At 39.7% G+C, this 13,190-nt stretch overlaps 1 protein-coding gene across 3 annotated transcripts in view; it reads right to left on the bottom strand.

Moving 5' to 3' along the window:
- The window catches only part of UBE4B (ubiquitination factor E4B), a 120,636-nt gene that overhangs the window by 62,457 nt on the left and 44,989 nt on the right, over nt 1–13,190 (bottom strand). For 2 of the 3 annotated variants that reach the window (XM_081816873.1, XM_081816871.1), the window contains exon 3: nt 3,408–3,543. In XM_081816873.1, coding sequence (XP_081672999.1) covers nt 3,408–3,543 — 136 coding nt within the window. Of the gene's footprint in view, nt 1–3,407; nt 3,544–13,190 lie in introns of those variants that run through there. The other variant, XM_081816872.1, reaches the window with a different exon arrangement.

Raw genomic sequence — 13,190 nt, 5'->3', positions numbered from 1 at the left:
CTGTTTTAAAAATTGCCAACCATATGAGGAAATTTTTAAGTTTTTTTTCTTCTATTAATTACCTAACGTAATGCCCTCGTCAGAAAACATGATCTATGTGAGGGGTGCCTGGGTGGCTCAGGCGTTAAGCATCTGCCTTCAGCTCAGGTCATGATCCCAGGGTCCTGGGATCGAGCCCCACATTGGACTCCCTGCTCGGCGGGAAGCCTGCTTCTCCCTCTCCCACTTCCCCTGCTTGTGTTCCCTCTCTCGCTGTGTCTCTCTCTGTCCTATAAATAAATAAATAAAATCTTAAAAAAAAAAAGAAAACATGATCTATGTGAAGCGTCACATAGAAACTTTCTGGTCGTTGGGTATTAGGAAAGAACGTGTATTCTCCAACTGTAGAGTGCAAAGTTCTGTATCTGTCAATTAGATCAAGGTTTTAGCTGTGTTGTTTAATTTGTTCATATGCTTACGGATGCTCATTCTTTTTTTTTTTATTTTTTTTTATTTTTTTTTATTCTTATGTTAATCCCCATACATTACATCATTAGTTTTAGATGAACGGATGCTCATTCTTTTTGATTTATCGATGGATGAAACACAGGATGTGTTAAAATCTCCCATTATAGTTATGTGTCACTTTCTTCTAGTTCTACTATTGTGTGCTTTATTGTGTGCTGTTGCTGTCCTCTTACTAAGTGCATGTATTTTGGAAACTGTTAAACAGTACACAGTGCTTATTTCTAATAATACTTTGTGCCTTAAAGTCTAATTTATGAATATGTTTACCCCCGTTTTCTTTTGTTTAGTATCTGTGTGGGATATCTTTTCCCTTTCTTTCGCTTGCAATGAAAGGTTGAAGATCTAACCTAATGTTTCAGGTGTGCCTTCTGTAAACAAGGATAAAGCTGAGTTCTGTTTTGTTTTTACCCCAATCTAAGCCTTTTCACTGTGATTTATAAACAATTTTCATTTCTTTTGACCTTCTTATTTTGTGCTATTTGTCCCTTTTTTTAAACTTGTGCTTCTTTCTTCCCTCCTTTTGAATTGACTTAAATCCCTCCCAACTCCCAACTCCCATTCCATATTTTCCCTTTACTGGTTTGGAAGATAAACTCCATTCCCGTTCTTTTAGTGGTTACCCTTAAATTTTATCAAGTATCCTTAACTCAAAATCTAAAAGTTGGCCAGTGTCTTCACCCCTCTCCCAAGTACACAGGGACCTTAGAGCTTGCTCTAATCACCCCGCTTCTGGCTTCCCTGCTATGCTGTCCAGCATGTTACATCTAACTCATTGTTTTACTTCTCTCCCCCAGTGCTATTTTATATACTGTTACCACTGTTTACACTGCGCTTGTTTAGATGTACCACATTTATTTTCTTCATTCATCCTTCCAGCTTGCATCTCAGACATCAGTCCTGAGATCACTTTCCTTCTTGTTCAACTACATCTGCTAAAAGTTGGGGTCTTCTGGTGGCAGACTATCAGGTTGTTTTTGTTTGGTTGTTTGTTTTTTGAATCAGTAAGTGTCTTTATTTCACCCTTGCTCCTGAAAGGTGCACAAGGGAACACAACTCCCAGTGGGCAGTTAACTTACTTTCAGTGTTTTGACACTATTATGCCTCCATGTGACTTCCGTCATTCAGACATCTATCGTTCTTTGGCAGATAATCTCTTTTCTCTCTCTGGCTGCTTTAAAGGTGTTTTGTCTTCGATGTTTGGAAATTTTACTATAAAATGACCAGAGACGAATTTCTCTTGGTTTAATCAGCATGCGAGTTTCTGGGCTTTTTTAATCAGAGGATTAATATCATTTATCAACTCTAGGAAAATTCTTAGCCGTTTATCTTTTTGATAATGGCTTCCAAACCAGTAGAGGAAAAACCATGGAATAAAGAGGGGTGTGGGGAATTCCTTTAAGTCTCCCTACTCTCTCCTTTTGAATTTCCATTAGGTATATATTGGCCCTGTGTCCATTACATCTCTAAACACACGGCATAGTTTTCATCTCTTTTTCTCTTTGTGGCACACTCTGGGTAATTTCTTCAGCTCTACCATTCAGTATGTTAATTCTCTAGCTATGTCTAATCAACTGTCTTAACTCTTGCATCAAGTCTTCCATGTGAATTATCTTTTCATTTCTAGAAATTCTACATGGTTCTTTTTCAAATGTGCTTGGTTGTTTTTATAGCTGTTTTCCCCTTATTCATGTTTTCAATTCCCTTTGTAATTTATTTAAACGTATGTGTTTTGTATCCCGTATCTGGTAATTCCAAACCCCCAAAATCTCTAGGTGAACAATTCTGTTTTTCCTGATGCTGTGGTATCTTACTCATGGTGGCTTTTATCTAGTGTGTTCTGTGATTTCCGACCATGAGCTCACACTTCTTGGAAATTTTTCTAAGGAAATCCTCTGAAGACGTGGATGATTTATGTTTGCTTCTGCTAGATGCCTTGTAGGCTGTATAGGCCTGGCTCCACTGTGTATGGTAGTTCTCAGCTTGAGGCTTTTCAGACTATTGACTTACCAATAGTGTAAATCTAGGTGCCAGACCCAATGCAGGCACCCACTGGCCATGAAATTGCAGAGATGACTTGATTTTTTAAAAATATATCTACTCAGAGCTAAGGTAATAAGAACACAATTGTTTTTACTCTGTGGGGTTGACTTTTTTTTTCTACTTGATCTTTTTCCTGAGAACGTAGTCCTTTCTGAATTCTTACCTAATGTGAGGTGATCTCTCATCTGGCTCCTTACCCCAACCCCACCAAGTGCTGAAACTCTATGCCAATGCTTCTTAATCTTTTCCACATCATAACACACATAGAAAAATAGTATTTGGTCCCCTGGCGTAAACTGTGGGAGCTGCTTCAGGGCAGAGAAGACGGGTCCTGGGCTGGGAGGTGGGGGGTTCTGGCCTGCCCACGCAATAAAGAAATCAGTACCTCAGCCACTCTGTCACCCACCGTGGCACTCTGACAGCACAGGCAGACTCTGCTCTAGGACGTCCTGACCCTTATGGAGCTCCGAAGGTATGTGGCTTACCTGTCTGTAACTTCCCAAACTTTTAAATTTCACTGATCAGTATAACTTTGAAGAAATTTTTAGGGACTGACATATGCTTGCCAACATGGTATGTACAAATGAGGACATTAGAAAAAATTTAAAACAGTTTTTTTTTTTTTTACCACTTATACCATTATTTCCTAAAAGATTTCAATACCAAAACCAAAAAAACTTATAAAGAATATTTCAGAATAATACAAAGACCTACAAATCTCATAGATCTCACACTAATTTGCTAAGGACTGGCATAAATCTCTGGGCTGGCATTTGGGACTAGCAGACTAGAGACTAAAGTGACTGAATCTCTCCCTTTCCATAAACCCAACAGCTTACTGGAAAACTGGCTTACTTTACCTTTTTTCACAAGAGACACCATCGATATCCATGCTCTGGGAACGTGAGAGAGACTGAGATTGGGTTTCAAGGCTATTGGAGGGCGAGCTGCTGAGAGAACTGACTCCTTCACTGCTCTGGCTTCGATGAGCTACTCCTAGCCAGAAAAGACAGGAAAAATTAAGTTTCCTGTGAAGTAACATTAAAGCCATCTATAATGGCGACAGTAAACATAAGCATTTACACCATCACGACAGTCAGCAAATGAGGAATCTCTATCAGGAGATCATGTTAAATGTTCAATATTAAAATCATAGAAACATTAGCAAGAAATCATAGTTTATCCATATATGTCATGTGAGGTCAGTGACAAAGCTACATCTGATAGCCAAAACTAACTCATCACTTTTTCTTTCACCAATTCGAATATGGTTCCCGAATACAAATTAGCTTCCGTGATGGTCCAGAAAAATCCTTGAAATGTACCAAAAGTAAGATAAGTTAATAAATGGCTATAGAAATATACAGATGGATAGATGTGTGACACAGCAAATATACCAAAATGTTAATAGTAGAATCTAGATGGTGTGTATATAGGTATTCATTGCAAAATTCTTTCAACTTCAGTTTAGGCTTAAGATTTTCACAACAAAATGCTGAAAACATGCCAACAGAGCCATCTAAGCAATGTCCTTAAATACAGATCAACTCATTTATTGATTGAACATCTCATCGAATGATAGTGTGGGGAAAATAAAAACCCCGACAATGCCCTTGCCTTCATAGAGCCTACAGTATAGAGAACAACAGCGATGAGTACAGGGCAGATTATTTCTTATCAATGTCTTTAAAACCATGTTTTCTCATAGAATTTAAAAAAAAACTCTATCTTTCCATGGGGGGGAAAGTGTTTTACCCAGGCATTTGCAAGTACTTTAAAAAATATATACTTAAGGGGCGCCTGGGTGGCTCAGTCGGTTAAGCGACTGCCTTCGGCTCAGGTCATGACCCTGGAGTCCCGGGATCGAGTCCCGCATCGGGCTCCCTGCTCAGCGGGGAGTCTGCTTCTCCCTCTGACCCTCCTCCCTCTCGTGCTCTCTGTCTCTCATTCTCTCTCTCACAAATAAATAAGATCTTTAAAAAAATATATATATATATATACTTAAGTTGCTGAAAAGAAAATGAGACTAACACTAACAATACATTATATGTTAGTTAATTGAATTTAAATTAAAAAATGAGACATTAAAAACAAAAACAAAAAACAACCACAACTGCAATTACCATTTGTAGCTGAAACAAGTACCAAGTGGATGAACCTGAACATTCCCAGCATTACAAGAAAGTAAACTTGCCACCTTTCCCTGTCCCTCATTGAAGAGTATCAGAAAACGTCCATCCATTCCTGATGGCAGGTTTTAACATGTGCCTGTTTATTAAAGCTTCTGCAGGACTCATGAAAGAAAAGAGAAACTAAATCCTCTATTCCTAAATAGACTCAAGGAGAATACAGAAAGTACCTAATGTGGTAAAAACTCTGAAATAAGCCTGGAGAAGATAGTAAAACTTTCAATTCCCGAATTCAAGAATGTAACCCAAAGTAAGCTCTCAGTAACTATTCACTGAAGGAATAAATAATACACAACAAGGTCCTTAGGAGAATATTATTTTACCTAGCACAATAAAAGGTTTTTTAAAGAATTTATTTATTTACAGAGAGAGAGTGTGCGCATGAGTAAGCCGGCGTGAGCAGGAGGAGGGGCAGAGGGAGAGAGAGAGAGAGAGAGAGAGAATCTCAAGAATCTCAACCCTGAGATCATGACCTGAGCTGAAATCAAGGGTCGGACACTTAACTGACTGAGCCACCCAGGCGCCCTAACAGTTTTTAAATAAAACTAATTAATAATAATAAAGTTCAACAATTTTTATGGAATAGCAATTAAGCAGCTTTAAAATTTCTACCTTATAAAACCAGTTCTAAAATTAAACAGAGTAAGTTGTTTAAAAAAACCTGTATTTGAGGGCGCCTGGGTGGCTCAGTCGGTTAAGCATCTGCCTTCGGCTCAGGTCATGATCCCAGGGTCCTGGGATCAAGCCCTGCATTGGGCGTCCTTCTTGGCGGGAGGCCTGCTTCTCCCTCTCCCACTCCCCCTGCTTGTGTTCCCTCTCTCATTGTGTCTCTCTCTGTCAAATAAATAAATAAAATATTCAAAAATAAAAAAATAAAAAGAACCCTCGCTACACTACATGTACAATGATCCTCCAGTAATACAATGCCAGAGTATACCAGACAGTACAGAATACTGTGTTTGCAATATTTTAATGAAACATCAAGGATATCATCTGAATTCTTTTTTTCTTGAACCCTCCATGTGATCTTCATATCCTGGGTCCAGTGGGGCAATTCTCCCCAGAATTTATTATGTATCACAGTGTTCCTCAATCCCATCTAGAATCTGGAGTGACCCCACTGCTTTCTTAAACTTAAAAAGTGATGGTGTCTTTGACTTTATTTATAGTCAATATAAATTAAATACTGTGGCTAAAACCAAATCAAAGCAACAGCACAAAATATCGCTCTGTTTCCAAAGCACACACACACGTAACTCCTGTGGCTCTCACTCTCTCCCGCTCCCAACTTGGGAAACTACTGTCAGGAAGCCCAATTTCAAGGAATGGAGATTCCCCCCCTTCCTCATCTCCATAAAGGCAGATATCAAAGAATTAAAACAGACATAATCTTCTCCAATTCTCCTTTACAAGATGAGAAATTCTCTGCATTATCAATTTAAAAACAAGTCTTCAAAAAGTGAGGGTGGTGTAACAAAGAATGGAGAAAGCCATATCTGCTTAACAAAAGATGAACTACAAACTTTCAAAATGGCAGTTGTCCAAACTTTTATTACTAATAAGAGCTTGTTAAAGGAAAATTATACATTCTGGATGGAAAGGCCGTAATTTTAAAGGAAATTATAAGGAGGGTTTTACTTCTCCAAGATTTTCCTCCCAATACTGTAGTATTTCCTGAATGCTATTCCCTTTCAGGTATAAACCAGACCAAATGCCTATTTAAGCTGTAACACTAGATCTAGTCCAGTATTTTACACACATACACACACACACAGAGGCTTGCTAAATTCTAGTATAAAAAGAAGCACAGAATTGCCAAAAGGGACCTTAAAACCCCAAAAAAGCTGTTAAAAAGGTGTGTGTGGGGGGGTGACTTTAAAGGTCTTGCCCAATCCTCTTCTTTATAGATGAGAATACTGAGATCTGTGAAGTCTAAGAACTTCCCTTATTAGCAAGTTAGAAATAGAGGCAAGATTAAAATGCATATCTCTTGACTCCAAAGAAAATGCTATTTCCACTACCCCAAACTGCTGAACACTGCTTTGATCACAGCTATTTTAAACCAAAGCTATATGTTTCATGCATTCTAAAATTATAAGAGCAAAGCTTAAAAAGATATTAGTGTTATAAAAAGAACCATCATTCTATTACTAATCAAAATTCTAAGGCTAATTTACATAGATCTTGACAATGAACTAAGCTAAAGGGTTAACATTCATGGAAAACACAAAGTACCCTCATAGTTTATTTGGCCAATACCAAACCTCACCCCTCAAGAGTACTTATGATGAGCATATTCTATTCCATAAAGCCAACTGATACATTCAGTCAGCAGCTAACTTCCTAGTGAAAACATTTTGTTCTTGTGAATTAACACAAATAGAATGAAATTTCAAACCTGTAAAGGAATACAGTGGTACCTAAAACATTAAGAGAAGAAAACCAACAACTCAAATTAGAAAAATGATTTAATCTTCTTACTTATGCGATAGAGTTTCCCTTCCTTCATGTCAAAAGGGTGAATCATGCAAAGAATCATACACCTGGAATCAAAAGACCTTAACTGCTCCTTAGAAAAATGGTTGAGTGGCGGGCTAGTGCAGAGAAAAGACAGGATGAGCCTGGAGCATCTTACAGTGCCAAAGAGACAATACTCAAAAAAATTAAAAGATGAGCATGTCAAACAGAGGAGTCAACCCAAAAGAGCTCCCAATGGCCAAAGCTAGAACAATTTGTGCAAAATAATAATGCAAAAATAAATAACACAGCAATTTGAATTAGAACTCAAAGTACAAAATAAACATACATGAGTTCAAACTGATATAAGTAAGGAGAAGGACAAATGTCCCTTACAGAAGAATTCCATATAACGTATCTACATGTAGACATTCCCCACTCCAGAAGGTAAAGCTTAATTCCCACTGCCTGAGTGGGGTGGGCTGGACTTAGGAACTCTGATTCCAAAGAACTGAGTTTGGAAAGGGGGAAAAATCGTAACTTCACAGAGGAGAGACCTAGCGATCACCAGATTAACCAGGTGGTGAAGGTGAACACCACCAGAGGGGTGGTATGGACAGTGTGCACCCAGAGAGGAAGTGATGAGAGGGGCCCTTCGCATGTGTGATTCTCTTCGCTCAAAACCCCAAACCCCAGTCTAATCAAGAGGAAAAACATCAGCCAAAGCCAAATGAAGAGATATTCTACAAAGCTCTTCAAAACTGTCAAGATAATGAAAACCATGGAAAGACTAAGAAACGGTCACAGACCAAAGGAGACTCATCTTTAGTTTAGTCAACAGTCATACCCCAAAGATATTTATGGTTTCGGGTCTCACAGTTAGGTCTAGTTCTTCATATATTTTAAATATTAACCGCTTATGAGATATATGATTTGCAAATATTTTCTCCCATTCCGTAGGTTGCCTTTTTATTTTGCTGATGATTTCCTTTGCTATGCAGCTTTTTACTTTGATGTGGTCCTACTTGCTCATTTTTGCTTTTGTTGCCTTGCTTTTGGAGTCAGATAAAAAGAAAACCATCACCAGGACTGACATCAAGAAACTTACTGCCTATGTTTTCTGCTAGGAGTTTCATGGTTTCCGGGCTTACATTCAAGTCTTTATCCATTTTGAGTTCTTATGTATGGTGTAAGATAGTCTAGTTTCATTCTTTCGCATGTGGCTGTCCAGTTTTCCCAACACCATTTACTGAAGAGACTGTCCTTTCTCCATTGTACATCCTTGGCTCCTTCATTGTAAATTAATAAATTAATTGACCATACATGGGTGGGTCTATTTCTAGGCTCTCTATTCTGTTCCATTGATCTATGTGAATGTCTTTATGCCAGGCCATACGATTTTGATTACTATAGCTTTATAATAGTTTGAAATCAGGTAATGTGATACCTCCTGCTTGTTCTTCTTCCTCGGGATTGTTTTGGCTATTAGGGGCCTCATGTGGTTCCATACAAATTTTAGGATTCTTTGTTCTGTGAAAAATGCCATTGGAATTTTCATAGGGATTGCATCAAATCTATAGATTGCTTTAGCTTAGTATGGACATTTTATCAATATTAATTCTTCCAATCCGTGAGCATAGATCTTCCCATTTATTTATGTCTTCTTTAAATTCTTTCATCAACATCTTGTAGTTTTCAGTGTATAGATCTCCCACCTCCTTGGTTAAATTTATTCCTCGGTATTTTGTTCTTTTTGATGCAACTGTAAATGGGATTATTTTATTCCTTTTTCCCATAGTTTGTTATAACTGTATAGAAACACAAGAGAGTTTTGTTGGGGCTCCTGGGTGGCTCACTCAGTTAAACATCTGCCTTTGGCTCAGGTCATAATCCCAGGGTCCTGGGACTGAGCCCCGTGTTGGGCTCCCCACTTAGCAGAGAATCTGCTTCTCCCTCTCCTCCTGCCCCTCCCCCCTGTTCCTGCTCTCTCTCTCAAAAACAAATGAAATCGTTTTTAAAAAATCCCAAAAACAGGGCGCCTGGGTGGCTCAGTTGGTTAAGCGACTGCCTTCGGCTCAGGTCATGATCCTGGAGTCCCTGGATCGAGTCCCGCATCGGGCTCCCTGCTCGGCAGGGAGTCTGCTTCTCCCTCTGACCCTCCCCCCTTTCATGTGCTCTCTCTCATTCTCTCTCTCTCAAATAAATAAATAAATAATCTTTTAAAAAAAAAATCCCAAAAACAAGATATTTTTGTATATTAATTTTATATCCTGCAACCTTACTGAATTCATTTATCAGTTTTAACAGTATTTTGGTGGAGTCATTAGGGTTTTGTACACATAGTATCAAGTCATCTGCAAATCTGAAAATAGCAACAGTTCTACTTTCTTTCCAATTTGGATTTTTTTTTTCCCCCTAACTGCTCTGGTTAGGACTTCCAAAACTATATTGAATAAAAGTGGCAATAATGGGCAACCTTCTTTTGTTCATAATCTTGGAGGAGAAGCTTTTGGCTTTTCACCACTGAGTGTAACATTAGCTGTGGACTTAGCATACATGGCCTTTATTATACTGAGGTACATTTCCTCTATACCCACTTTTGTTGAGAGTTCTTCTCATGAATGGATGTTGAGCGCTTATTCTGAAAGCTCATGATTTTTGCCCTTCGTTTTGTTAATGTGGTGCATCACCCTGATTGGTGTGCAGACGTTGAACCCTCCCTGGGTCCCTGAAATAAATCCCACATGATGACAGTGTGTATATGATCTTTTAATGTACTGTTGATTTTGGTTAGCTAATATTTTGTCGAGGATTTTTGCACCTATATTCATCGGGGATATTGGTCTACAATTTCCTTTTCCCGTGGTGTTCTTTTCTGATTTTGGCATCAGGGCAGTGGCTGGCCTCATAAAATGAGTTTGGAAGTGCTCCTTCCTCCTCTTTTTTTTTTTTTTGGAAGAGTTTGAGAAGGATCGGTATTAATTCTTTGAATTCACCAGTGAAGCTGTCTGGTCCTGGACTTTTGTTTGTTGGGAGGTGTTTGATTAATGACTCAATCTCCTCACTAGTAATCAGTCTATTCAGATTTTCTATTTTTTTCATGACTCAGTTTTAGAAGGCTGTATGTCAAAACATTAATTTTTCTTTTTTTTTTTAAGATTTTATTTATTTATTTGTCAGAGTGAGAGAAAGAGCACAAGCAGGGGGAGTGGCAGGCAGAGGGAGAGGAAGAAGCAGGCTCCCCGCTGAGCAAGGAGCCCAACGCGGGACTCGATCCCAGGACCTTGGGATCATGACCTGAGCCGAAGAGAGACACTGACCAAGTGTCCAAGGATTAACTGACCAAGCCACCCAGGAGTCCCCAAAACATTAATTTTTCTTAAACACACTCCCTCAGATTCCAATTGGGAGACTGGAGACGGATGGTGAGAAAAAGTGCCAGCATATTCCCAAATCAAAACCAGAGAATTACTTCCTGGACATATACCTACTATGAGCTCAACAGATAGAAGAGAAATATAAGACAGCTTTATTCAGAGTTTTCAATCTAGTTAGGAAAACAAGATAAATGCACACAAAACTAAGAATGGCTTGTGCAGCACAATTCCTAAGGGTTATCAGTGTCTGCAGTGAGTATGATGGTGCTAGAACAGGAGCAGAGATGCTCTGAAAACAGAACATGGAGTGAAATAAAGGGAGGCTTGATCACAGAGGACCCTGAAAGTTCTTGGACTACATTACAGTTGCAAACATGGAGACAAAGAAGACTTCTGAGCAGGTGACATGCCTGACCTCTCCTACTAAGCCATAAATTCCCCAAGAGACAGGAAGTACATTTTATGGAAACCACTCTCACACACTGTTGACCTCTGAGTCCTCCTGAGACTTGAAAGCATGACCTAAGCAGTGAGAGCAGGAGTGTCATAATGTTCATGTCCCATGGAGTCAGACGCAACAGAAGTTCAAGGACCAGGTTAGCCTAAATGGGGATAGAGGAGGAGAAGAAAGGGACCAACCCCAGGTCAAGACAGGAATCTGATTCCCAGAGCTACATACCTCTCACTAACAAGCTGTCAGCACTTTTTCCAGACTCACAAAGTAAGTATCATGACCCTAGGAATAATGCTATATAATACAGCCCATTATAATAATGCAGCCAGCCCAATATATAGAATATCCTGCCCCTCTGGTGGCCAAAATATATGTAAAATATACTCCGCCTTGGATGACCAAATAGCCACTCCAGTGAGAAGAAATATTCATGCCGGTATAAGATACATCTGTCACAACTAAAGCAAAAAGAATTTCAACCACCACCAGGAGCCTCCCGAGCCCTGCAGTCTGCGAGGGGTCCCAATGCAGCCCTCTGGCCTTGGAACTTCTGCCTGAGCCTCTGCCTCCAGCTTGCTTCTGACTCATCCTCGAGCCCTCTTCCCTGCCCTCTCCCAAGCTGCAGACCAAGTGGAAACAATAGGGCTTCTTTCTGAAGAAGAAAAAAAAAAAAAAGATTTAAATACTGGATTAGCAATCAAGGATAGGATGAAAGGTTATAATTCTGTCATTGCTAATAGCATTCTTAGCCAAAGACAATTAACTACAAAAGTGTGATTTTGTTGAAATTTCTACAAATGTACTGCTATTTAATAATGATGTTCAGTATCAGAACTGGAGAAGGAAGTTGAGGGGAACTGAAGATGACGGCACCATCACAGGCCTTGCATCAATCATCACCGGGCCCATTTCTGCCCCAGGACCTTTGCATCTGTTGTTCCTTCTGTCAGAAAAGAACGCCCAACAGATAATCCCTTGGTTTGCTCCCCAGCTTCTTTCAGGCTTCTTTTGAAATGTCATCTTCTTAATGAGGCCTACCATCGACTCTCTAACTGAAAATAGCTATGCCCTCATACCCTGGCAACATAATTCTCTAGTTTCTCCAAAATAATTCTCACCACCTGATAGATTTTATGGTTTTTAAAAACTGTTTGTCTTCTCCCATGAGACTACAAGCAATGTGACCTAGAACAGAACCAAAGAGACACATGAAAGGATTTAAACAAATAGGTAGTAAATGAAGGCTGCATGAATTTACAGCGTTCAGTAGATCACTGATAACAACCGATATAAAACGAAACGTAAAACAGATCATAAAACATGTCGAACAAATCTGGAGGGTTTAGAATAACAACTGTAATGGGATATGGAAGGATGTTCCCTATTTTCAGAAGTAATAATCCTGTGTCATTGTTGTTGTTTTAAGGCAGAATTTTCAATCAGATAAATCCTTCAGTGAAAATTCTCCCGCACAGCTGGCCACCGCAAGATTCCAATTGGGAGACTGGAGAGTGGAGATTCCAATTGGGAGACTGGGAGTGGAGATTCCAATTGGGAGACTGGAGAGTGGAGATTCCAATTGGGAGACTGGGAGTGGAGATTCCAATTGGGAGACTGGGAGTGGAGATTCCAATTGGGAGACTGGAGAGTGGAGATTCCAATTGGGAGACTGGGAGTGGAGATTCCAATTGGGAGACTGGAGAGTGGAGATTCCAATTGGGAGACTGGAGAGTGGAGATTCCAATTGGGAGACTGGGAGTGTGGAGCAGAGGGAGACGACCTGCGGCCAGGCAGTGTCAGTGCGGCGCCTGAGCCTCCATGAGGACATCCCCTCCTGCCGGACTCGGGGCCCTCTGACACCCCCCAGCTTGGCTTGCAGCCTGGGCTCCTAACACAGTGCCCAGCACACGGAAGGCATTAAACAAGTGTCCAAATGCGTAAGTGGAAGCAGGATGAAGATCATTTTCAAACATAAGAAGAATTTAGGTTAAATTATTAAGTATATTAAAGACTAGCAGGCAGACAGAGGAAATGGCTTCTTTGTTTCTAATCCAAACCCTGGAACTAGCCCAGAAGCCAAACCTATCATTTGGCTTCTTACTCATTCCAAACAGGCCCCGTCATTCATTTCTGCTCCCAGAGCAGAGGTGCTTTACAAGAGATGGA

The sequence above is a fragment of the Leptonychotes weddellii genome, chromosome 4, assembly GCF_054177405.1.
Source record: "Leptonychotes weddellii isolate Sample4059 chromosome 4, ASM5417740v2, whole genome shotgun sequence".
Lineage (NCBI taxonomy): Eukaryota > Metazoa > Chordata > Mammalia > Carnivora > Phocidae > Leptonychotes > Leptonychotes weddellii.
This window is presented reverse-complemented; position numbering and strand designations above follow the sequence as displayed.